Source organism: Trichomonas vaginalis, chromosome IV (assembly GCF_026262505.1).
Source record: "Trichomonas vaginalis G3 chromosome IV, whole genome shotgun sequence".
Lineage (NCBI taxonomy): Eukaryota > Parabasalia > Trichomonadida > Trichomonadidae > Trichomonas > Trichomonas vaginalis.
The window spans coordinates 11,218,611-11,244,934 of NC_067206.1; the positions used below are offsets into that span (position 1 = coordinate 11,218,611).

The following is a 26,324-nucleotide window of genomic DNA, read 5'->3' on the forward strand; positions in this document are numbered from 1 at the left end:
ACTTCCCCTTCATAAATAAGTCTGACATTGACTTGACAAGTATGGAATTTACAATTCAATTGAAACAATTGTCAACGAACCTTGCATTCTTACATGTCTCAGGAACTCTGGTCTTGTTACAGATGAGAAGATGAAGTATCTTGAGTCATGTGTGAAGACAAGGTACATTCTCAGAGGTCAATTGGCAAAAATTGCACCGTTGGCAAATGTCAATATCCGAGTCAACATACCTACAGCTAAAGGTTCTTCACATGACGACTATGTTGTTGACAAAGACTTACCATGGTTGAAGATTGTAATTGTCCACAACCACTTCATGTTGAACGAAAGTCTTACAACCCATTGTTCGGAAAAGGCAAGTGCAACATTGTCAGAGCTGTAAACATTCTTTTCGAGAAAGGTTTGTTGGAACCAATTCCAGATGACAAGCTGACAGAAACTTTTGTACCAAAAGACGAAACAAACTTTTCACTGTTAGCAAGACCAAAAGTTGTTCCAGACAAAGTTCTAGTACAAAAGAAGTACACAATTCCACAAGGAGTTGGATTGTTCGGATACCAACCTGAACCAGAAGAACTTCCAATGAGGTTGCAAGAACTTCAAGATGCTATAAACAAACTTCCATTGAGACATCCAATTGACGTCAAATTGTATTGGAGAGCATCTGAGTTAGGTCAGAAGGTTTTATATGAAACAGGTTGCTTCGACGATGTTTATGAGATAACAGGAGAAGTTTCTCAGAAGATAAGAGACTCACTTGAATTTCCACAAACTGGACCAATTGGTTGCGACAAGTTCGACTCAGATGAAAAGATATACTATGTCGACCTTAACGCTGCGTACATGAGGTTTGTCCAATATATTCCGACTGGAATTCCAAACGAAGATGGTGAGTTCCCGGGAAGGAACTATACAGTTGGAAAAGTCATACAACAACTGTATGATATTAGGAAAGCTTCAAACCCCAAACTTGCAATGACACTCAAATTGCTTATGAATTCGACATGGGGATATTCCATTAAGAAACCTCAAGAGATGAAGAGTAAACATTATGAGAAGGTCGACAACTTTGTTGAAAGGTTTTCTCCTTTTGTTTTGAAGTACGAATTCACTCAAGGTCAAAGTGGCTTAGTAACCACATTAAAACCTATTGTCGAACATTGGTCTTACCCTCAGTTCGCAAAGGCAGTCCTTGACAACTACAACAAATTCTTCTCCGAAGTCAAATCCAAAGTCAAGGTTTACTATGAGAACATTGACGCACTCATGACGAACGAAGAAGGTACAACAAACTCATTGAAATGGGTATGGTCGGTGAAAAGATGGGTCGATTCAAATTGGACAAAATTTTCACCGAAGTTCATGTCCTCTCCAAGCGTAAGTATTGGGGCATACTTGAAGACGGCACAGAATAAAACATTGCATGAAATAAAAACGTTTTTCAAAAAAGTGACATTTTTTATTTTATTTGAAATGTACGCTGAGTTTGTTGGAGAAGACCGTTGGGAAACTTGTTTGTTAGATGAGAAATATGAAATGGCATACCATTTTAAAACAATATATTTTTACATATATTAAATGCTTCAGGTTGAAAAACAAAGAACAAAAGTAGCAGATACAAAACCGTTAGACTATATCTTTACAAATGCTGGTAGGACTATTTCAGATGAAGAAATTTCATCCCGAGCATACAGGTTTGACTATCCAATTCGTTGGCTTCAAAGTCCTTCAGATGCAAAGGCAATAGGATTTAGAAGAGTTTTGTTTTTCAAATAGAACTAACGCATTTATGTTCGCAGTATATTTTCGGCAGTATAAAGGTCATTTCAATAGACAAATTTGACGAAATGAGAATCTTTACAGTTGTTCAGACGAAAGTCTTGAGAAAACTCTAAATGACTTTCAAACTCAAATGAACAAATATTATTGGGAATTTCAAAAAAATACGACTCTTTACTAAATGGAACATACTATCTGAAACTAGAATATGACAAGATGAACTCCACCGTTTCATTTCAAAAGATTGAAATTAACCCTCCAAGAGATACAGAGTTTTTATTTTGGAAAGTAGACAAACGTTCTTGGGCACAATTTCTTCGGTTACTAAACCAGAACGAACCATTACCACCAGATGGTCCATTTAAATTTATACTTCCACCAGCAGATTTGACAGTTTATAGAAACGTGTTTGACCCTCAAAATGTTATGTGTCATGCAAGTTTCAGTTCAAGCAACAATAGTTTTCTATGTATTGGTAAGGACTTTTATGACTTTGCTTCTAAATTCTACGAACCACCTAGTAACAGTTTCTCTGACTTTCAAGTTTGGTTCACAACAAATGGTGTGCAACATATTATTCCATTGTACTATGACTTTTATCTCGAATTGTCTTTCATATATAACTACGGAAAAGTGCTGAAAAAGTATTGAAAAATAATGTTTATGTTAGCATGTTAGATCTAACACGTTTTCTAACCACTTTTCTAACATCGTAGAAAACTCATGAAAACAATTTATTTTTGACACTTTCACAAAAAAACATAAAAAAGTGAAGTTAAAATGAGATGTTTACTGAACTGGTTGGATGTCGCCTTCACAGGTTATGTAGAATGGTTGACCCGAGAAGTGGAACAGTGCTCTGAGAATTTGTATAATTCGTGGAATTGGACTCTCTCTGTTTGGTATTTTTATCCAAGGACGTTTGTTTAGGAACTTAACAAGAGCTTCTCTTTTGGCGTCCTTTATGTCGTCGAAAGGAGTGTTTTCTGGTATTTGAATTGGAATTCCAGTCGAAGTCTCGAGATTCAAGGCAGCCCTTCCAGAAATAGCGGTGAACTTGACCTTGGGCTTCATGACCTTGCGCAAGTAGTCTTTAACAAGCTCGTTAATTTCAATTAGGTAAACTGCCTCGTCAAATCCTTCTGGCATTCCGAGTCCTTCCATCCGACAGGAAAATATTTTCCCGACAACTGGAAAAAATTTTCCTTCCGACAGAAAAAATTTTTCCTTCCGACAGGAAAAAATTTTCCAGTTGTCCGTCCGTAAACCATTCAAATTTTCGAAAATTGAGAACTTTTTGGTCGAACTTCAGAAAAAGTTTTTCCTTCCAACAGAAAAAGTTTTTCCTTCCGACAGGAAAAGTTTTTCCTTCCGACAGGAAAAGTTCTTCCTTCCGACAGGAAAAGTTCTTCCTTCCGACAGGAAAAGTTCTTCCTTCCGACAGGACACAAACAAATGTCCCACGTCCCACCAACCCAGTCCATTCCCAAACCAGAGGAACCTAAAGAACCACAACAGTCTCCTCAGCAACCTCAGTTCCAGCAAGTACCTCCGAATTTCTACCAATTTCCACTTCAAGGTTACTACCCACCACAAGGCTTCCCGAACTACCCTCCTCAGCCTATGCCTTACTTCCCCAACCCTTGGATGTTCCAGCAAGCTCCAACCCAGCAATTCCAATCTCAATCCAAATCGAAGAGAGACCAAGAGTTCGAAGAAGGTCTGAACCGCTTACGCAAAGAGTATGCTACAGCTCCAATTGAGAGAAAGTTGTTCCCGGACCAAAAATATAATTTAGGTGAAGAGGTTAGATCTCACCTGTTTTCTCACCTGTTTTCTCACCCTCATGAATTTGTCAAGACTTCTTCGTAATGTTTTGTCATGATTACTTCTTCGTAAATGTTTTGTCATGACTTCTTCGTAAATGTTTTGTCAAGACTTCTTCGTAAAAGATTAACATATTTATACGGGCCAAAAAAATTTGGCTAGAGATTTGGCTAGTTAGAAAATTTAGAAAATTGAGAGGAATTTTTATTTTCGATTTTTTTTGGAAAGTTAAAATTGTGATTAAAAATCGTTTTCCGGGAGAACTTAGCATCTTATCATATATTTAAATCGATAAAAAATTAAATAATAGTTGAATAGTATAAATACATGAATTATGGCTGAATATCACAGAAAATGAACATATATTGACATTTTTGAAAATTCATACATTAGTTGGTGACAGACCATAAACTATACTTTAGCTAAGATTGATATATGATTTCAACAACACATGGTTAAATCGTAAAATTTTTTTAGACTTCAAAAAGATATATATGGTAATAAATGGAACAGAGTCAGCAAATAGCATGTAAATATGTTCAATTAACTTTTTATTATATCCAATAGTAGATATCGAATAGTTTCAGCTTTATGGTTAAATATTTTCTTATCGAGCTTCTCTTTAACTGTTGTATTAAGGTTGTAAATTTTTGATGATAGAAACTTTGGAATCTTCTTTGCTGCTGCATTTTTCTTGAGAGTTCTTGCAATTTCGAATAGATCTGCACATTGTATGAAATAGGGGCTTTAAAATATCTTGAAAACAGAAAAGGACTACTTTTCCAAAGGAATGCTTACTTGTAAATCAGAGAGTTTCAATTGAGTACAAGATTATCATCATAACTTTTGATTTTGCTGCGAAAAAGGAAGACAATGTATTAACAAATCATTTACTGTTGTTCATCAAAAGAAGAAAACTTTGATAACAACTAATGATGATAAAATCAAGCTATCTTTTAATATTTTAAATTGATAAGACATTCAAAATATTTGAATGGTTTAAAATATTTCTTTTAATTTCAATAATATATTATCATGATTATATAATCAAATTTAAATTTTATTCAAAAAGGCAATATTTCAAACTTTTAATTTCAATAATCTTAATTCGGCAATAAATGTATTTAATTGTAGCAAATTTAATGATTCTTCGTCATGGTTAGCAATTTGGAGCTCATAAATTAATGATTTCTTCAAGTAAAATTCTGCATTATTTCAAAAATCAATAATTCTCTAGTAACTTTTCTTCAAACCCTAACCATTATAATATATGTAAAATAGAAAATAATTGCAAAGAAAGATAGCCGAATTTACTGGGTAGTTCTTGTGATGCGAAATAATTGGAAATTAACACATAGTTTTAACAGCATCATTCTCTTTTTGCTCTCATTTAAATGCATTCGCACACTTTAATTTTGATATATAAGAGTTTTGGAAATTATCAAATTTATCTGCTCAAATACTATAGATCTTCATAAGTGTTAATAGAATTACAAGGCTTACATATAGTGTTTAATATAATGATGCACATCATACTGGGATTTATTCCTTATTCATCTAGTTATTATAAGATTTACAACCCCATGAAAATTTAAAATTTTGTCAAAAATAGTGAATGTACCTTTACAAAACCATCAAATGATAGCTATTATTCATTGCTATTAAATTTGAAAAGTAGTTTCATTTGAGAACTGTTTATTTTTCCGATCGTCAAATATGTTTATCACATTATTACTTCATAGACAATTTTCTTTTCAATGTAGACATAATGAGCTAATGAAAAATCTCAAGCGCACAAAAATACAAACATCTCGGGCAAGAAAGGTACTTGATGGTCCATATTTCGACAAAATCAGAATAACATTCGATTATCGATTTGTTGACGGGGAATTTAGAAGTGATTTGCAATGTAACAATAGTCAGCAAATAATTTATATCAATGAAGATCCAGTTTCTTGTACTCCAGAAGATATTTTAACATCAGAGAAAAAAGAAGTCCTAAAAGGTACGCTAGAAAATGTTAAATAATATTTCACCAAAATGATATATGTAGAGCCGCTACTTGATGATTATACGCTTGAAAACACACAATATTACGAATATCCAACACCTCAAACAATGAAAAAGACAGATCTTCATATAACTGTCATTGCTACATCACTAGGTAGAGATTCGATTAGTCCAGCAATGGGTGGATCTTATGTGATTGACGAAATGACAAAAAGACCAATTCAAGGAGTGCTTTTAATCGATACAAAACACATTCCGCTAAATATTGAAGGGGAAGATACTATTCCAAAGTATGTATTCATGAGTTATATCCATGAATTCATTCATATTTTAGGTTTTGAATACGAGCAAATAAAAAATTTCCATCCTATCGGAAGTTATAATCCGTATCAAATAGACGATTCATTATGCTATTTCACTAAGTATGGCGTAGACTTCCTTGTTTTAACAACACCATTTGCGCATATTTTTGCAAAAAATCACTATGGCGTTGACGAATTTATCGGTGACAATGGAACAAGATGTAAATCGGGAATTCAACTTGAAACTGGAGGAGATAGCGACATTATAAGGCTCAATCACCTGGAGGGAAGATTATTCCTTGATGATATAATGACTGGTTACAATTTGGGTCCTTTTGAAAATGAAGGAGATACTCCAATTAAATCCGAAACATTCCAAAGAATAACGGATGCAACATTAGCAGTTTTGCTGGATACCGGAAATTATAAAATCAATTACAAAATGGCCTCACCGCTTGTATGGGGAAATCCTGAATCTATTGATGGAAAACCGATTAAAGACTTTGCAATAGGTCCACCACAAGCTGTTTTTCCGTTCCATTATACAATCGGTTTATTTAATAGCGATCCACATACATTATTCAATTATAAAGGTCTGGGATTTCCAGTCACAGAAGATATCGATGAAGCTCATCGTAATGATACACAAAAAATGGATGAAAGGTTTTGTAATCATCAAAACTTTTACAACCCAGCAAATTATGATTATTATGGTGGAAATGATATTTTTGATTATATGATGTTAGTTAGACCCATAACAATGTGTCCAAAGGATCAGGCATCCTTACCAGGTGGACCAGATTGCTATACATTCACATGTGATGGATACGATTCAGTCTCATTTCCAATTTCTATTCCAAATAAAGGAACGACACATTTCAAATGCACAAGTAAAGATGATCAGTCGTTAGCATATATAGACAAAGATGGCGGACAAGTAGAAATAAAATGTGTCAATCCAGAGATATTCTGCAGAACAGTTAAACTGGCTGATATGAAATTCAAGAAGAATCCATTCATCGACGGTGTTATTCACTTAAATGATGAAGATCAAGGACCAGGTCCTGATATTTACCCGAATATAACAAATAATTCAACTGTCGACGATTCCAATAATAAAAAGCAAAACTATTTCCAAAAACATTTGAAATACTTCATTATTGGATTTGTAATTCTTGGTATTTTAATTTTGGTTACAATATTTCTCCTTATTCTTGTAAATAGGAGGGACAACATATCATCATCCCAAGCCGGACTTGAAGATCTTCAACAAGATTAACTCCCTCTTTTCCTTCCTTTTTCTAACAATTTCCCCTTCTTTTTGGTTTTTATTCATATTAAATGATAATTATTTTGAATTAAATTTGAAAATCTTTTGACCCAGGTCTTATTTAAGGGATAGTAACAATTTAGGGTATGAAACATGTATCTAAGATATTTTGACAATAAAACTATTTATAAATGTTTATAATATAATAAGAAAAGTTTTGGGTGTCTATATTTTCCAATCTAACATCAAAATTGGAATCTGTTTTATGATGAAGTGGTTTTTAAAGAGCCTTCGTATGAAGGTCAATTGTAAAACATAATCAATAGTTGTATATATGTTTTAGAGATTATGTCTGAAATTCTGATATTTTAAACTGAATGGAAACGCTTTTTAATATAAGGAAAGATGATGTAATATTGTTAGTTATATATATTATTATTATTGAAGAGTTTTCCTACAAGTGCAAAAAATGCGCAAAAACGAGTATTCTAAATTCAATCTGTGAATTATTTTTGCATTTTAAAATCAATCCGTGTAAAGTAGTCAATATTGATTGAATTTATTCTTTTATATTTTTGCATATGCAACTGTTGCTATTCTTTATTAATGGATTTGACTTTCAATAATGGTCAACTCCAAAATTTTTCAAATACGCAAAAAATGAGCAAATTCAAGAGATTGGGACAAAGTTGCAATTCAGCACTTTTTGTAAAAAAAATGGGGTCATACTCATAATGAATAGAGACTTATAGCCAAGTCTTGATATCATGCAGGGAGAATATACATAGATAAGCAATTATATTTTATAGTAGTAGTATTCAGAAATTCTTACAATTTACAATACAATTTTCAAAAATGGATAAAGACTTATAGCCAAGTCTTGATATCATGCAGGGAGAATATACATAGATAAGCAATTATATTTTATAGTAGTAGTATTCAGAAATTCTTACAATTTACAATACAATTTTCAAAAATGGATAAAGACTTATAGCCAAGTCTTGATATCATGCAGGGAGACTCTCTACAAATACAAAAATTGATTATCATAAGGAAATACAAATTTATCAATTTTCATGTGAAAATTACATAAATTTGTTCTCCAATAAATAGCAATAATACTTTGAATGTTATATTAAGTAATATAGCTTCAGGTAAATAAGCTTACACTTCAAAAATATACTGTTTATTCATTAATTTTAAAAAAAGTCCAAATTATCTAATCTTGCTTACTCTTCCTTTAAACTTCTTTGTGCCAAATTTAATATTGCCTTCAAAGATGGAATAAGGACATTAGGTTCAATCCTTCGGCTTTCGACAATTTCCAAAATGTGTTGAATTAATTTCAAACATTCATCGTGTTTTGAAGCTCTTTGCTCAACAATCTGATTACCTGCCCTTGTAAGAATTCTTACTGCTCTATCTTCATTCAAAACATTAGCGACTTGAACCTTAATAATCGCATTTGGAATCACAACAGTGATGAGAGTTATGACGATATAAAAAAATATTTTATTATACTCATTCGAAATTAAAAATAATAAAATTTATATATATTAATTTCATTAAATCAAGGTTAAAAATCTCACCGGAAAAATAACCTCAGTGTGATAAATTTATCACCGGAAAAATTTACAATAAGGTTAATACCGAAAATATCGAAAAATCAACATTTAAAGTTAATTTAAGAGTATGCACTTTTGTCACCTACTCGCAAATTCAATTTTAAATAATCGTTTTTGTGCATTTTTGCACTTTATGTAAAACCCATAATTGAAAACATATTGAATCTAAATCCCTAAAAAAATAAGCAACTCAATGATGAATTAGACTTTATATTTATCAATTTTTATGAATTTAAAACATTCTACTCTAAATGATATTAACATTACAAAATCATTATTGCATCACAAATATGTCAATATATATATAAATCTATGAAAATCAGATTTATAAATATCCTTAAGGGTGCTGGAAAGTGAAGTGAAAGCTAATATAAAAACTTCACTTTTCAAACACATAAAATCTTTTTTATTTTCATTTATTTATATGAGTATAAACCTTGAATGATGATGTATCATAGTATCATATTTAAACTAAGTAAAATCGATGATTATGATTATATGGTTATCGAAAACATACAAATATCATACAAAATTTTTAAAATCTTGAAGGGAAAAAGTGCATTTATCTCATTCTCTGAGAATCGAAAATAAAATTTGTTCTGTAAAACTTTTAGTATAACTATTGTAATTTAGTGGTTAATATATCTCACCGGCTTAAACACATTACTGGAGGACTAGATAAAAATCGATTTAAATTTTGAATGTGACTATTTGGCCTGGAAACAGCTAGCATCATGTTTATTACCTAACAAAAATAAGTAAAATGAATTGAAAAGATAGTGAAAGAAGGAGTAGTTTTGATGAAACACAATTTGATCTAACTTATATAATTTAAACCGATGGATCCACCCAAATTTCTTCACTCTCCCCTCTCCCATCACTCAAAAACCGATGCAACCACCCAAATTTCTTCACTCTCCCCTCTCCCATCACTCAAAAACCGATGCAACCACCCAAATTTCTTCACTCTCCCCTCTCCCATCACTCAAAAACCGATGCAACCACCCAAATTTCTTCACTCTCCCCTCTCCCATCACTCAAAAACCGATGCAACCACCCAAATTTCTTCACTCTCCCCTCTCCCATCACTCAAAAACCGATGCAACCACCCAAATTTCTTCACTCTCCCCTCTCCCATCACTCAAAAACCGATGCAACCACCCAAATTTCTTCACTCTCCCCTCTCCCATCACTCAAAAACCGATGCAACCACCCAAATTTCTTCACTCTCCCCTCTCCCATCACTCAAAAACCGATGCAACCACCCAAATTTCTTCACTCTCCCCTCTCCCATCACTCAAAAACCGATGCAACCACCCAAATTTCTTCACTCTCCCCTCTCCCATCACTCAAAAACCGATGCAACCACCCAAATTTCTTCACTCTCCCTCTCCCACTCAAAAACCGATGCAACCACCCAAATTTCTTCACTCTCCCCTCTCCCATCACTCAAAAACCGATGCAACCACCCAAATTTCTTCACTCTCCCCTCTCCCATCACTCAAAAACCGATGCAACCACCCAAATTTCTTCACTCTCCCCTCTCCCATCACTCAAAAACCGATGCAACCACCCAAATTTCTTCACTCTCCCTCTCCCATCACTCAAAAACCGATGCAACCACCCAAATTTCTTCACTCTCCCCTCTCCCATCACTCAAAAACCGATGCAACCACCCAAATTTCTTCACTCTCCCCTCTCCATCACTCAAAAACCGATGCAACCACCCAAATTTCTTCACTCTCCCCTCTCCCATCACTCAAAAACCGATGCAACCACCCAAATTTCTTCACTCTCCCCTCTCCCATCACTCAAAAACCGATGCAACCACCCAAATTTCTTCACTCTCCCCTCTCCCATCACTCAAAAACCAATGCAACCACCCAAATTTCTTCACTCTCCCCTCTCCCATCACTCAAAAACCGATGCAACCACCAAATTTCTTCACTCTCCCCTCTCCCATCACTCAAAAACCGATGCAACCACCCAATTTCTTCACTCTCCCCTCTCCCATCACTCAAAAACCGATGCAACCACCCAAATTTCTTCACTCTCCCCTCTCCCATCACTCAAAAACCGATGCAACCACCCAAATTTCTTCACTCTCCCCTCTCCCATCACTCAAAAACCGATGCAACCACCCAAATTTCTTCACTCTCCCCTCTCCCATCACTCAAAAACCGATGCAACCACCCAAATTTCTTCACTCTCCCCTCTCCCATCACTCAAAAACCGATGCAACCACCCAAATTTCTTCACTCTCCCCTCTCCCATCACTCAAAAACCGATGCAACCACCCAAATTTCTTCACTCTCCCCTCTCCCATCACTCAAAAACCGATGCAACCACCCAAATTTCTTCACTCTCCCCTCTCCCATCACTCAAAAACCGATGCAACCACCCAAATTTCTTCACTCTCCCCTCTCCCATCACTCAAAAACCGATGCAACCACCCAAATTTCTTCACTCTCCCCTCTCCCATCACTCAAAAACCGATGCAACCACCCAAATTTCTTCACTCTCCCCTCTCCATCACTCAAAAACCGATGCAACCACCCAAATTTCTTCACTCTCCCTCTCCCATCACTCAAAAACCGATGCAACCACCCAAATTTCTTCACTCTCCCCTCTCCCATCACTCAAAAACCGATGCAACCACCCAAATTTCTTCACTCTCCCCTCTCCCATCACTCAAAAACCGATGCAACCACCCAAATTTCTTCACTCTCCCCTCTCCCATCACTCAAAAACCGATGCAACCACCCAAATTTCTTCACTCTCCCCTCTCCCATCACTCAAAAACCGATGCAACCACCCAAATTTCTTCACTCTCCCCTCTCCCATCACTCAAAAACCGATGCAACCACCCAAATTTCTTCACTCTCCCCTCTCCCATCACTCAAAAACCGATGCAACCACCCAAATTTCTTCACTCTCCCCTCTCCCATCACTCAAAACCGATGCAACCACCCAAATTTCTTCACTCTCCCCTCTCCCATCACTCAAAAACCGATGCAACCACCCAAATTTCTTCACTCTCCCCTCTCCCATCACTCAAAAACCGATGCAACCACCCAAATTTCTTCACTCTCCCCTCTCCCATCACTCAAAACCGATGCAACCACCCAAATTTCTTCACTCTCCCCTCTCCCATCACTCAAAAACCGATGCAACCACCCAAATTTCTTCACTCTCCCCTCTCCCATCACTCAAAAACCGATGCAACCACCCAAATTTCTTCACTCTCCCCCTCCCATCACTCAAAAACCGATGCAACCACCCAAATTTCTTCACTCTCCCCTCTCCCATCACTCAAAAACCGATGCAACCACCCAAATTTCTTCACTCTCCCCTCTCCCATCACTCAAAAACCGATGCAACCACCCAAATTTCTTCACTCTCCCTCTCCCATCACTCAAAAACCGATGCAACCACCCAAATTTCTTCACTCTCCCCTCTCCCATCACTCAAAACCGATGCAACCACCCAAATTTCTTCACTCTCCCCTCTCCCATCACTCAAAACCGATGCAACCACCCAAATTTCTTCACTCTCCCCTCTCCCATCACTCAAAAACCGATGCAACCACCCAAATTTCTTCACTCTCCCCTCTCCCATCACTCAAAAACCGATGCAACCACCAAATTTCTTCACTCTCCCCTCTCCCATCACTCAAAAACCGATGCAACCACCCAAATTTCTTCACTCTCCCCTCTCCCATCACTCAAAAACCGATGCAACCACCCAAATTTCTTCACTCTCCCTCTCCCATCACTCAAAAACCGATGCAACCACCCAAATTTCTTCACTCTCCCCTCTCCCATCACTCAAAAACCGATGCAACCACCCAAATTTCTTCACTCTCCCCTCTCCCATCACTCAAAAACCGATGCAACCACCCAAATTTCTTCACTCTCCCCTCTCCCATCACTCAAAAACCGATGCAACCACCCAAATTTCTTCACTCTCCCTCTCCCATCACTCAAAAACCGATGCAACCACCCAAATTTCTTCACTCTCCCTCTCCCATCACTCAAAAACCGATGCAACCACCCAAATTTCTTCACTCTCCCCTCTCCCATCACTCAAAAACCGATGCAACCACCCAAATTTCTTCACTCTCCCTCTCCCATCACTCAAAAACCGATGCAACCACCCAAATTTCTTCACTCTCCCCTCTCCCATCACTCAAAAACCGATGCAACCACCCAAATTTCTTCACTCTCCCCTCTCCCATCACTCAAAAACCGATGCAACCACCCAAATTTCTTCACTCTCCCCTCTCCCATCACTCAAAAACCGATGCAACCACCCAAATTTCTTCACTCTCCCCTCTCCATCACTCAAAAACCGATGCAACCACCCAAATTTCTTCACTCTCCCCTCTCCCATCACTCAAAAACCGATGCAACCACCCAAATTTCTTCACTCTCCCCTCTCCATCACTCAAAAACCGATGCAACCACCCAAATTTCTTCACTCTCCCCTCTCCCATCACTCAAAAACCGATGCAACCCCCCAAATTTTCTTCACTCTCCCCTCTCCCATCACTCAAAACCGATGCAACCACCCAAATTTCTTCACTCTCCCCTCTCCCATCACTCAAAAACCGATGCAACCACCCAAATTTCTTCACTCTCCCCTCTCCCATCACTCAAAACCGATGCAACCACCCAAATTTCTTCACTCCCCTCTCCCATCACTCAAAAACCGATGCAACCACCCAAATTTCTTCACTCTCCCTCTCCCATCACTCAAAAACCGATGCAACCACCCAAATTTCTTCACTCTCCCCTCTCCCATCACTCAAAAACCGATGCAACCACCCAAATTTCTTCACTCTCCCCTCCCATCACTCAAAAACCGATGCAACCACCCAAATTTCTTCACTCTCCCCTCTCCCATCACTCAAAAACCGATGCAACCACCCAAATTTCTTCACTCTCCCCTCTCCCATCACTCAAAAACCGATGCAACCACCCAAATTTCTTCACTCTCCCCTCTCCCATCACTCAAAAACCGATGCAACCACCCAAATTTCTTCACTCTCCCCTCTCCCATCACTCAAAAACCGATGCAACCACCCAAATTTCTTCACTCTCCCCTCTCCCATCACTCAAAAACCGATGCAACCACCCAAATTTCTTCACTCTCCCCTCTCCCATCACTCAAAAACCGATGCAACCACCCAAATTTCTTCACTCTCCCCTCTCCATCACTCAAAAACCGATGCAACCACCCAAATTTCTTCACTCTCCCTCTCCCATCACTCAAAAACCGATGCAACCACCCAAATTTCTTCACTCTCCCTCTCCATCACTCAAAAACCGATGCAACCACCAAATTTCTTCACTCTCCCTCTCCATCACTCAAAAACCGATGCAACCACCCAAATTTCTTCACTCTCCCCTCTCCCATCACTCAAAAACCGATGCAACCACCCAAATTTCTTCACTCTCCCTCTCCCATCACTCAAAACCGATGCAACCACCCAAATTTCTTCACTCTCCCCTCTCCCATCACTCAAAAACCGATGCAACCACCCAAATTTCTTCACTCCCCCTCTCCCATCACTCAAAAACCGATGCAACCACCCAAATTTCTTCACTCTCCCTCTCCCATCACTCAAAAACCGATGCAACCACCCAAATTTCTTCACTCTCCCCTCTCCCATCACTCAAAAACCGATGCAACCACCCAAATTTCTTCACTCTCCCCTCTCCCATCACTCAAAAACCGATGCAACCACCCAAATTTCTTCACTCTCCCCTCTCCCATCACTCAAAAACCGATGCAACCACCCAAATTTCTTCACTCTCCCCTCTCCCATCACTCAAAAACCGATGCAACCACCCAAATTTCTTCACTCTCCCCTCTCCCATCACTCAAAAACCGATGCAACCACCCAAATTTCTTCACTCTCCCCTCTCCCATCACTCAAAAACCGATGCAACCACCCAAATTTCTTCACTCTCCCCTCTCCATCACTCAAAAACCGATGCAACCACCCAAATTTCTTCACTCTCCCCTCTCCCATCACTCAAAAACCGATGCAACCACCCAAATTTCTTCACTCTCCCCTCTCCCATCACTCAAAAACCGATGCAACCACCCAAATTTCTTCACTCTCCCCTCTCCCATCACTCAAAAACCGATGCAACCACCCAAATTTCTTCACTCTCCCCTCTCCCATCACTCAAAAAACCGATGCAACCACCCAAATTTCTTCACTCTCCCCTCTCCCATCACTCAAAAACCGATGCAACCACCCAAATTTCTTCACTCTCCCCTCTCCCATCACTCAAAAACCGATGCAACCACCCAAATTTCTTCACTCTCCCCTCTCCCATCACTCAAAAACCGATGCAACCACCCAAATTTCTTCACTCTCCCCTCTCCATCACTCAAAAACCGATGCAACCACCCAAATTTCTTCACTCTCCCCTCTCCCATCACTCAAAAACCGATGCAACCACCCAAATTTCTTCACTCTCCCCTCTCCCATCACTCAAAAACCGATGCAACCACCCAAATTTCTTCACTCTCCCCTCTCCCATCACTCAAAAAACCGATGCAACCACCCAAATTTCTTCACTCCCCTCTCCCATCACTCAAAAACCGATGCAACCACCCAAATTTCTTCACTCCCCTCTCCCATCACTCAAAAACCGATGCAACCACCCAAATTTCTTCACTCTCCCTCTCCCATCACTCAAAAACCGATGCAACCACCCAAATTTCTTCACTCTCCCCTCTCCATCACTCAAAAACCGATGCAACCACCCAAATTTCTTCACTCTCCCCTCTCCCATCACTCAAAAACCGATGCAACCACCCAAATTTCTTCACTCTCCCCTCTCCATCACTCAAAAACCGATGCAACCACCCAAATTTCTTCACTCTCCCCTCTCCCATCACTCAAAAACCGATGCAACCACCCAAATTTCTTCACTCTCCCCTCTCCCATCACTCAAAAACCGATGCAACCACCCAAATTTCTTCACTCTCCCCTCTCCCATCACTCAAAAACCGATGCAACCACCCAAATTTCTTCACTCTCCCCTCTCCCATCACTCAAAAACCGATGCAACCACCCAAATTTCTTCACTCTCCCCTCTCCCATCACTCAAAAACCGATGCAACCACCCAAATTTCTTCACTCTCCCTCTCCCATCACTCAAAAACCGATGCAACCACCCAAATTTCTTCACTCTCCCCTCTCCCATCACTCAAAAACCGATGCAACCACCCAAATTTCTTCACTCTCCCCTCTCCCATCACTCAAAAACCGATGCAACCACCCAAATTTCTTCACTCTCCCCTCTCCCATCACTCAAAACCGATGCAACCACCCAAATTTCTTCACTCTCCCCTCTCCCATCACTCAAAAACCGATGCAACCACCCAAATTTCTTCACTCTCCCCTCTCCCATCACTCAAAAACCGATGCAACCACCCAAATTTCTTCACTCTCCCCTCTCCCATCACTCAAAAACCGATGCAACCACCCAAATTTCTTCACTCTCCCCTCTCCCATCACTCAAAACCGATGCAACCACCCAAATTTCTTCACTCTCCCCTCTCCCATCACTCAAAAACCGATGCAACCACCCAAATTTCTTCACTCTCCCCTCTCCCATCACTCAAAAACCGATGCAACCACCCAAATTTCTTCACTCTCCCCTCTCCCATCACTCAAAAACCGATGCAACCACCCAAATTTCTTCACTCTCCCCTCTCCCATCACTCAAAAACCGATGCAACCACCCAAATTTCTTCACTCTCCCCTCTCCCATCACTCAAAAACCGATGCAACCACCCAAATTTCTTCACTCTCCCCTCTCCCATCACTCAAAAACCGATGCAACCACCCAAATTTCTTCACTCTCCCCTCTCCCATCACTCAAAAACCGATGCAACCACCCAAATTTCTTCACTCTCCCCTCTCCCATCACTCAAAAACCGATGCAACCACCCAAATTTCTTCACTCTCCCCTCTCCCATCACTCAAAAACCGATGCAACCACCCAAATTTCTTCACTCTCCCCTCTCCCATCACTCAAAAACCGATGCAACCACCCAAATTTCTTCACTCTCCCCTCTCCCATCACTCAAAAACCGATGCAACCACCCAAATTTCTTCACTCTCCCCTCTCCCATCACTCAAAAACCGATGCAACCACCCAAATTTCTTCACTCTCCCCTCTCCCATCACTCAAAAACCGATGCAACCACCCAAATTTCTTCACTCTCCCCTCTCCCATCACTCAAAAACCGATGCAACCACCCAAATTTCTTCACTCTCCCCTCTCCCATCACTCAAAAACCGATGCAACCACCCAAATTTCTTCACTCTCCCCTCTCCCATCACTCAAAAACCGATGCAACCACCCAAATTTCTTCACTCTCCCCTCTCCATCACTCAAAAAACCGATGCAACCACCCAAATTTCTTCACTCTCCCCTCTCCCATCACTCAAAAACCGATGCAACCACCCAAATTTCTTCACTCTCCCTCTCCCATCACTCAAAACCGATGCAACCACCCAAATTTCTTCACTCTCCCTCTCCCATCACTCAAAAACCGATGCAACCACCCAAATTTCTTCACTCTCCCCTCTCCCATCACTCAAAAACCGATGCAACCACCCAAATTTCTTCACTCTCCCCTCTCCCATCACTCAAAAACCGATGCAACCACCCAAATTTCTTCACTCTCCCCTCTCCCATCACTCAAAAACCGATGCAACCACCCAAATTTCTTCACTCTCCCCTCTCCCATCACTCAAAAACCGATGCAACCACCCAAATTTCTTCACTCTCCCCTCTCCCATCACTCAAAAACCGATGCAACCACCCAAATTTCTTCACTCTCCCCTCTCCCATCACTCAAAAACCGATGCAACCACCCAAATTTCTTCACTCTCCCCTCTCCCATCACTCAAAAACCGATGCAACCACCCAAATTTCTTCACTCTCCCCTCTCCCATCACTCAAAAACCGATGCAACCACCCAAATTTCTTCACTCTCCCCTCTCCATCACTCAAAAACCGATGCAACCACCCAAATTTCTTCACTCTCCCCTCTCCCATCACTCAAAAACCGATGCAACCACCCAAATTTCTTCACTCTCCCCTCTCCCATCACTCAAAAACCGATGCAACCACCCAAATTTCTTCACTCTCCCCTCTCCCATCACTCAAAAACCGATGCAACCACCCAAATTTCTTCACTCTCCCCTCTCCCATCACTCAAAAACCCGATGCAACCACCCAAATTTCTTCACTCTCCCTCTCCCATCACTCAAAACCGATGCAACCACCCAAATTTCTTCACTCTCCCCTCTCCCATCACTCAAAACCCGATGCAACCACCCAAATTTCTTCACTCTCCCCTCTCCCATCACTCAAAACCGATGCAACCACCCAAATTTCTTCACTCTCCCCTCTCCCATCACTCAAAACCGATGCAACCACCCAAATTTCTTCACTCTCCCCTCTCCCATCACTCAAAAACCCGATGCAACCACCCAAATTTCTTCACTCCCCCTCTCCCATCACTCAAAACCGATGCAACCACCCAAATTTCTTCACTCTCCCCTCTCCCATCACTCAAAACCGATGCAACCACCCAAATTTCTTCACTCTCCCCTCTCCCATCACTCAAAACCCGATGCAACCACCCAAATTTCTTCACTCTCCCCTCTCCCATCACTCAAAAACCGATGCAACCACCCAAATTTCTTCACTCTCCCTCTCCCATCACTAAAAACCGATGCAACCACCCAAATTTCTTCACTCTCCCCTCTCCCATCACTCAAAACCGATGCAACCACCCAAATTTCTTCCACTCCCCCCTCTCTCCCACTCAAAACCCGATGCAACCACCCAAATTTCTTCACTCTCCCCTCTCCCATCACTCAAAAACCGATGCAACCACCCAAATTTCTTCACTCTCCCCTCTCCCATCACTCAAAACCCGATGCAACCACCCAAATTTCTTCACTCTCCCCTCTCCCATCACTCAAAACCCGATGCAACCACCCAAATTTCTTCACTCTCCCCTCTCCCATCACTCAAAACCGATGCAACCACCCAAATTTCTTCACTCTCCCCTCTCCCATCACTCAAAACCGATGCAACCACCCAAATTTCTTCACTCTCCCCTCTCCCATCACTCAAAACCGATGCAACCACCCAAATTTCTTCACTCTCCCCTCTCCCATCACTCAAAACCCGATGCAACCACCCAAATTTCTTCAGACACATATCCAGCACACTCTCTCCCACTCAAAACCCGATGCAACCACCCAAATTTCTTCACTCTCCCCTCTCCCATCACTCAAAAACCGATGCAACCACCCAAATTTCTTCACTCTCCCTCTCCCATCCACTCAAAAACCGATGCAACCACCCAAATTTCTTCACTCTCCCCTCTCCCATCACTCAAAAACCGATGCAACCACCCAAATTTCTTCACTCTCCCCTCTCCCATCACTCAAAACCGATGCAACCACCCAAATTTCTTCACTCTCCCCTCTCCCATCACTCAAAAACCCGATGCAACCACCCAAATTTCTTAGCACATATCAGCACACTCTCTCCCACTCAAAAACCGATGCAACCACCCAAATTTCTTCACTCTCCCCTCTCCCATCACTCAAAAACCCGATGCAACCACCCAAATTTCTTCACTCCCCCTCTCCCATCACTCAAAACCGATGCAACCACCCAAATTTCTTCACTCTCCCCTCTCCCATCACTCAAAACCGATGCAACCACCCAAATTTCTTCACTCTCCCCTCTCCCATCACTCAAAAACCGATGCAACCACCCAAATTTCTTCACTCTCCCCTCTCCCATCACTCAAAACCGATGCAACCACCCAAATTTCTTCAGAGCACATATCCAGCCACTCTCTCATCACTCAAAACCGATGCAACCACCCAAATTTCTTCACTCTCCCCTCCCATCACTCAAAACCGATGCAACCACCCAAATTTCTTCCACTCCCCTCTCCCATCACTCAAAACCGATGCAACCACCCAAATTTCTTCACTCTCCCTCCCATCACTCAAAAACCCGATGCAACACACCCAAATTTCTTCACTCTCCCCTCTCCCCACTCAAAAACCCGATGCAACCACCCAAATTTCTTCACTCTCCCCTCTCCCATCACTCAAAACCCGATGCAACCACCCAAATTTCTTCACTCTCCCCTCTCTCCCACTCAAAACCCGATGCAACCACCCAAATTTCTTCACTCTCCCCTCTCCCATCACTCAAAACCCGATGCAACCACCCAAATTTCTTCACTCTCCCCTCTCCCATCACTCAAAAACCGATGCAACCACCCAAATTTCTTCACTCTCCCCTCTCCCATCACTCAAAACCCGATGCAACCACCCAAATTTCTTCAGAGCACATATCCAGCACACTCTCTCCCACTCAAAACCCGATGCAACCACCCAAATTTCTTCACTCTCCCCTCTCCCATCACTCAAAACCCGATGCAACCACCCAAATTTCTTCACTCTCCCCTCTCCCATCACTCAAAAACCGATGCAACCACCCAAATTTCTTCACTCTCCCCTCTCCCATCACTCAAAACCCGATGCAACCACCCAAATTTCTTCACTCTCCCCTCTCCCATCACTCAAAAACCGATGCAACCACCCAAATTTCTTCACTCTCCCCTCTCCCATCACTCAAAACCCGATGCAACCACCCAAATTTCTTCAGAGCACATATCCACCCTCTCTCCCACTCAAAACCCGATGCAACCACCAAATTTCTTCACTCTCCCCTCTCCCATCACTCAAAACCCGATGCAACCACCCAAATTTCTTCACTCTCCCCTCTCCCATCACTCAAAAACCGATGCAACCACCCAAATTTCTTCACTCTCCCCTCTCCCATCACTCAAAACCCGATGCAACCACCCAAATTTCTTCACTCTCCCCTCTCTCCCACTCAAAACCCGATGCAACCACCCAAATTTCTTCACTCTCCCCTCTCCCATCACTCAAAACCCGATGCAACCACCCAAATTTCTTCAGAGCACATATCCAGCACACTCTCTCCCACTCAAAACCCGATGCAACCACCCAAATTCACTTCCACTCTCCTCTCCCATCACTCAAAACCCGATGCAACCACCCAAATTTCTTCAGAGCACATATCCAGCACACTCTCCCATCATCAAAACCGATGCAACCACCCAAATTTCTTCACTCTCCCCTCTCCCATCACTCAAAACCCGATGCAACCACCCAAATTTCTTCACTCTCCCCTCTCCCATCACTCAAAACCCGATGCAACCACCCAAATTTCATTCACTCTCCCCTCTCCATCACTCAAAACCCGATGCAACCACCCAAATTTCTTCACTCCCCTCTCCATCACTCAAAAACCGATGCAACCACCCAAATTTCTTCACTCTCCCCTCTCCCATCACTCAAAAACCCGATGCAACCACCCAAATTTCTTCACTGCACTCTCCAGCCCCTCTCTCCACATCAAAAACCGATGCAACCACCCAAATTTCTTCACTCTCCCCTCTCCCATCACTCAAAACCGATGCAACCACACCCAAATTTCTTCAGCACATATCCAGCCACACTCTCTCCCAACTCAAAAACCGATGCAACCACCCAAATTTCTTCACTCTCCCCTCTCCCATCACTCAAAACCCGATGCAACCACCCAAATTTCTTCACTCTCCCCTCTCCCCATCATCAAAACCGATGCAACCACCCAAATTTCTTCACTCTCCCTCTCCCATCACTCAAAAACCCGATGCAACCACCCCAAATTTCTTCACTCCCACTCTCCCCACTCAAAAACCGATGCAACCACCCAAATTTCTTCACTCTCCCCTCTCCCATCACTCAAAACCCGATGCAACCACCCAAATTTCTTCAGAGCACATATCCAGCACACTCTCTCCCACTCAAAACCCGATGCAACCACCCAAATTTCTTCACTCTCCCCTCTCCCATCACTCAAAACCCGATGCAACCACCCAAATTTCTTCAGAGCACATATCCAGCACACTCTCTCCCACTCAAAACCCGATGCAACCACCCAAATTTCTTCACTCTCCCCTCTCCCATCACTCAAAACCCGATGCAACCACCCAAATTTCTTCAGAGCACATATCCAGCACACTCTCTCCCACTCAAAAACCGATGCAACCACCCAAATTTCTTCACTCTCCCCTCTCCCATCACTCAAAACCCGATGCAACCACCCAAATTTCTTCAGAGCACTCCAGCCCACTCTCTCCATCACTCAAAAACCGATGCAACCACCCAAATTTCTTCACATCTCCCACTCTCCATCACTCAAAACCGATGCCAACCACCCAAATTCTTCACTCTCCCCTCTCCCATCACTCAAAACCCGATGCAACCACCCAAATTTCTTCAGAGCACATATCCAGCACACTCTCTCCCACTCAAAAACCGATGCAACCACCCAAATTTCTTCACTCTCCCCTCTCCCATCACTCAAAACCCGATGCAACCACCCAAATTTCTTCACTATCCCACTCTCTCCCACTCAAAACCGATGCAACCACCCAAATTCTTCACTATCCCCTCTCCCACTCAAAACCCGATGCAACCACCCAAATTTCTTCACTCTCCCCTCTCCCATCACTCAAAACCCGATGCAACCACCCAAATTTCTTCAGAGCACATATCCAGCACACTCTCTCCCACTCAAAAACCGATGCAACCACCCAAATTTCTTCACTCTCCCTCTCCCATCACTCAAAACCCGATGCAACCACCCAAATTTCTTCAGAGCACATATCCAGCACACTCTCCCATCACTCAAAACCCGATGCAACCACCCAAATTTCTTCACTCTCCCCTCTCCCATCACTCAAAACCCGATGCAACCACCCAAATTTCTTCAGAGCACATATCCAGCACACTCTCTCCCACTCAAAACCCGATGCAACCACCCAAATTTCTTCAGAGCACATATCCAGCACACTCTCTCCCACTCAAAACCCGATGCAACCACCCAAATTTCTTCACTCTCCCCTCTCCCATCACTCAAAACCCGATGCAACCACCCAAATTTCTTCAGAGCACATATCCAGCACACTCTCTCCCACTCAAAACCCGATGCAACCACCCAAATTTCTTCAGAGCACATATCCAGCACACTCTCTCCCACTCAAAACCCGATGCAACCACCCAAATTTCTTCAGAGCACATATCCAGCACACTCTCTCCCACTCAAAAACCGATGCAACCACCCAAATTTCTTCAGAGCACATATCCAGCACACTCCCCTCTCCCACTCAAAACCCGATGCAACCACCCAAATTTCTTCAGAGCACATATCCAGCACACTCTCTCCCACTCAAAACCCGATGCAACCACCCAAATTTCTTCACTCTCCCCTCTCCCATCACTCAAAAACCGATTGCAAACCACCCAAATTTCTTCACTCTCCCTCTCCCATCACTCAAAAAACCCGATGCAACCACCCAAATTTCAATCACATCTCCCCTCTCCCATTCACTCAAAAACCAGATTGCCAACACCCAAATTTCTTCACTCTCCCCTCTCCATCACTCAAAAACGATGCAACCACCCAAAATTTCTCATCACTCATCCCTCTCCCATCACTCAAAACCCGATGCAACCACCAAATTTCTTCACTCTCCCCTCTCCCATCACTCAAAACCGATGCAACCACCCAAAATTTCTTCACCTCTCACCTCTCCCATCACTCAAAACCCGATGCAAACCACCCAAATTTCTTCACTCTCCCACTCCCCACTCACCAAACCCGATGCAAACCACCTCAAATTTTCTCACTCTCCCCTCTCCCATCACATCAAAAACCGATGCAACCACCCAAATTTCTTCACCTCTCCCCTCTCCCATCACTCAAAACCCGAATGCAACCACCCAAATTTCTTCACTCTCCCCTCTCCCATCAGCTCTCAAACCGATGCAACCACACCAAATTTCTTCACTCTCCCCTCTCCATCACTCAAAACCCGATGCAACCACCCCAAATTCTTCACTCTCCCCTCTCCCATCACTCAAAAACCGATTGCAACCACCACAAATTTCTTCACTCTCCCCTCTCCCATCACTCAAAAACGATGCAACCACCCAATTTCTTCAATCTCCCCTCTCCCATCACTCAAAAACCCGATGCAACCACCAAATTCTTCACTCTCCCTCTCCATCACTCAAACAACGATGCAACCACCCAAATTTCTTCACTCTCCCCTCTCCCATATACCAAAACCCGATGCAACCACCAAATTTCTTCACTCTCCCCTTCCCATCACTCAAAAACCCGATGCAACCACCCAAATTTCTTCACTCCTCCCCTCTCCATCACTCAAACCGATGCAACCACCCAAATTCTTTCACTTCCCCTCTCCCATCACTCAAAAACCGATGCAACCACCCAAATTTCTTCACTCTCCGCCTCTCCCATCACTCAAAAACTGCGATGCAACCACCCAAAATTTCTTCACTCTCCCCTCTCCCATCACTCAAAACCCGATGCAACCACCCAAATTTCTTCACTCTCCCCTCTCCCATCACTCAAAACCGAATAACCACCCCAAAATTCTTCACTCTCTCCCTCTACCATCACTCAAAACCGAATGCAACCACCAAATTCTCGATGAGCTCAAAATATCCGACCACTTCTCCCTCTCCCATCACTCAAAAACCGATGCAACCACCCAAAATTTCTTCACTCTCCCCTCTCCCATCACTCAAAAACCGATGCAACCACCCAAAATTTCTTCACTCTCGCCCTCTCCATCATCTCAAAAACCGATGCAACCACCCAAATTTCTTCACTCTCCCCTCTCCCATCACTCAAAAACGCGATGCAACCACCCAAACTCGTAGCACCCCTTTCAATCCAGCCAAATTACTCTTCGAACAAAATGACTCACCTCTCCCATCATCTCAAAAACGATGCCACCAACACCAACACCATAAAAGATATCTTTCACTCTCCCCTCTCTCCCATCACTCAAAACCCGATGACAAATACCATAACTACAGCAAATTTCTTCACTCTCCCCTCTCCCATCACCTCAAAACCGATGCAACCAACCCAAATTTCTTCACTCTCCCTAGACCACACTCTCTCATACACTTTCAAAAAAAGTCCCCGATGCAACCACCTGCAAAATTTCTTCACTCTCCCCTCTTCCCAATCACTCAAAAACCGATGCAAACCATACCCAAAATTTTTTCATTCCCCCTCCCATCACTCAAAAACCCGATGCAACCACCCAAATTTCTTCACTCTCCCCTCTCCCATCACTCAAAAACCCGATGCAACCACCCCAAATTTCTATACCTCCTCCTCTTCCCATCTCACTCAAAACCGATGCAACCACCCAAATTCTTCCACTCTCCCTCTCTCCCATCACTCAAACCGATGCACACCACCCAAATTTCTTCACTCTCCCCTCTCCCATCACTCAAAACCGATGCAAACCACCCAAATTTCTTCACTCTCCCCTCTCCCATCACTCAAAAAACCGATGCAACCACCCAGAATTTCTTCACTCTCCCCTCTCCCATCACTCAAAAACCGATTGCAACCACCCAAATTATCTATTCCACTCTCCCCCTCTCCCATCACTAAAAAACCGATGCAACCACCCAAATTTTCTTCACTCTCCCCTCTTCCCATCACTCAAAAAACCGATGCAACCACCCAAAATTTCTTCACTCTCCCCTCTCCCATCACTAACAAAAACCGATGCAACCACCCAAATTTTCTTCACTCTCCCTCTCCCCATCACAATCAAAAACCGATGCAACCAGAACACCAAATTTCTTCACTCCCCCTCTCCCATCACTAACAACCGATTGCAACCACCCCAATTTCTTCACTCTTCCCCTCTCCCATCACTCAAAACCCGATGCAACGCACCCAAATTTCTTCACTCTCCCCTCTCCCATCACTCAAAAACCCGATGCAACCACCCAAAATTTTTCACTCTCCCCTCTCCCATCACTCAAAACCGACTGCAACCACCCAAATTTCTTCACTCTCCCTCTCCCATCACTCAAAAACCGATGCAACCACACCAAATTTCCTTCACTCTCCCCTCTCCCATCACTCAAAAACCCGATGCAACCACACCAAATTTCTTCACTCTCCCTCTCCCATCACTCTCAAAACCGATGCAACACCCAATTTCTTCACTCTCCCCTCTCCATCACTCAAAACCCGATGCAACCACCCAAATTTCTTCACTCTCCCCTCTCCCATCACTCAAAACCCGATGCAACCACCCAAATTTCTTCACTCTCCCCTCTCCCATCACTCAAAACCGATGCAACCACCCAAATTCTTCACTCTCCCCTCTCCCATCACTCAAAAACCGAATGCAACCACCCAAATTTCTTCACTCTCCCTCTCTCCCATCACTCAAAAACCGATGCAACCACCCAAAATTTCTTCACTCTCCCCTCTCCCATCACTCAAAACCACGATG

At 42.2% G+C, this 26,324-nt stretch overlaps 5 protein-coding genes and 1 pseudogene across 6 annotated transcripts, besides 3 other annotated features; 5 read left to right on the top strand and 1 right to left on the bottom strand.

Moving 5' to 3' along the window:
* Nucleotides 1–130: 130 nt before the first annotated feature.
* TVAGG3_0070680 lies at nt 131–938 on the top strand (annotated as a pseudogene). The gene has a single exon. A coding segment is annotated over exon 1 (808 nt).
* Nucleotides 939–975: 37 nt separating this feature from the next.
* TVAGG3_0070690 (uncharacterized protein) lies at nt 976–1,432 on the top strand (the record flags this gene model as incomplete). The annotated part of the gene is made up of 1 exon (XM_051221688.1): nt 976–1,432. A coding segment is annotated over one exon (457 nt), but the record flags the coding sequence as incomplete, so codon positions are not given.
* A 1,136-nt stretch (nt 1,433–2,568) lies between these two features.
* On the bottom strand, nt 2,569–2,943 carry TVAGG3_0070700 (uncharacterized protein; the record flags this gene model as incomplete). The annotated part of the gene is made up of 1 exon (XM_051221689.1): nt 2,569–2,943. The coding sequence occupies one exon, from the start codon at nt 2,941–2,943 to the stop codon at nt 2,569–2,571; it is 375 nt and encodes a 124-aa protein (XP_051106675.1).
* Nucleotides 2,944–3,234: 291 nt separating this feature from the next.
* Nucleotides 3,235–3,651, top strand: TVAGG3_0070710 (uncharacterized protein; the record flags this gene model as incomplete). Its single annotated transcript, XM_051221690.1, has 1 exon — nt 3,235–3,651. The coding sequence occupies one exon, from the start codon at nt 3,235–3,237 to the stop codon at nt 3,649–3,651; it is 417 nt and encodes a 138-aa protein (XP_051106676.1).
* Nucleotides 3,652–3,737: 86 nt separating this feature from the next.
* Nucleotides 3,738–5,231: a mobile genetic element.
* Nucleotides 5,232–5,336: 105 nt separating this feature from the next.
* Nucleotides 5,337–7,250, top strand: TVAGG3_0070730 (regulation of choline O-acetyltransferase protein; the record flags this gene model as incomplete). The annotated part of the gene is made up of 1 exon (XM_001299163.2): nt 5,647–7,197. The coding sequence occupies one exon, from the start codon at nt 5,647–5,649 to the stop codon at nt 7,195–7,197; it is 1,551 nt and encodes a 516-aa protein (XP_001299164.1).
* Nucleotides 7,251–7,862: 612 nt separating this feature from the next.
* Nucleotides 7,863–8,687: a mobile genetic element.
* Nucleotides 8,688–8,690: 3 nt separating this feature from the next.
* Nucleotides 8,691–8,901: a mobile genetic element.
* Nucleotides 8,902–21,455: 12,554 nt separating this feature from the next.
* TVAGG3_0070760 (uncharacterized protein) lies at nt 21,456–24,413 on the top strand (the record flags this gene model as incomplete). Its single annotated transcript, XM_001290230.2, has 1 exon — nt 21,456–24,413. The coding sequence occupies one exon, from the start codon at nt 21,456–21,458 to the stop codon at nt 24,411–24,413; it is 2,958 nt and encodes a 985-aa protein (XP_001290231.2).
* Nucleotides 24,414–26,324: the final 1,911 nt, after the last annotated feature.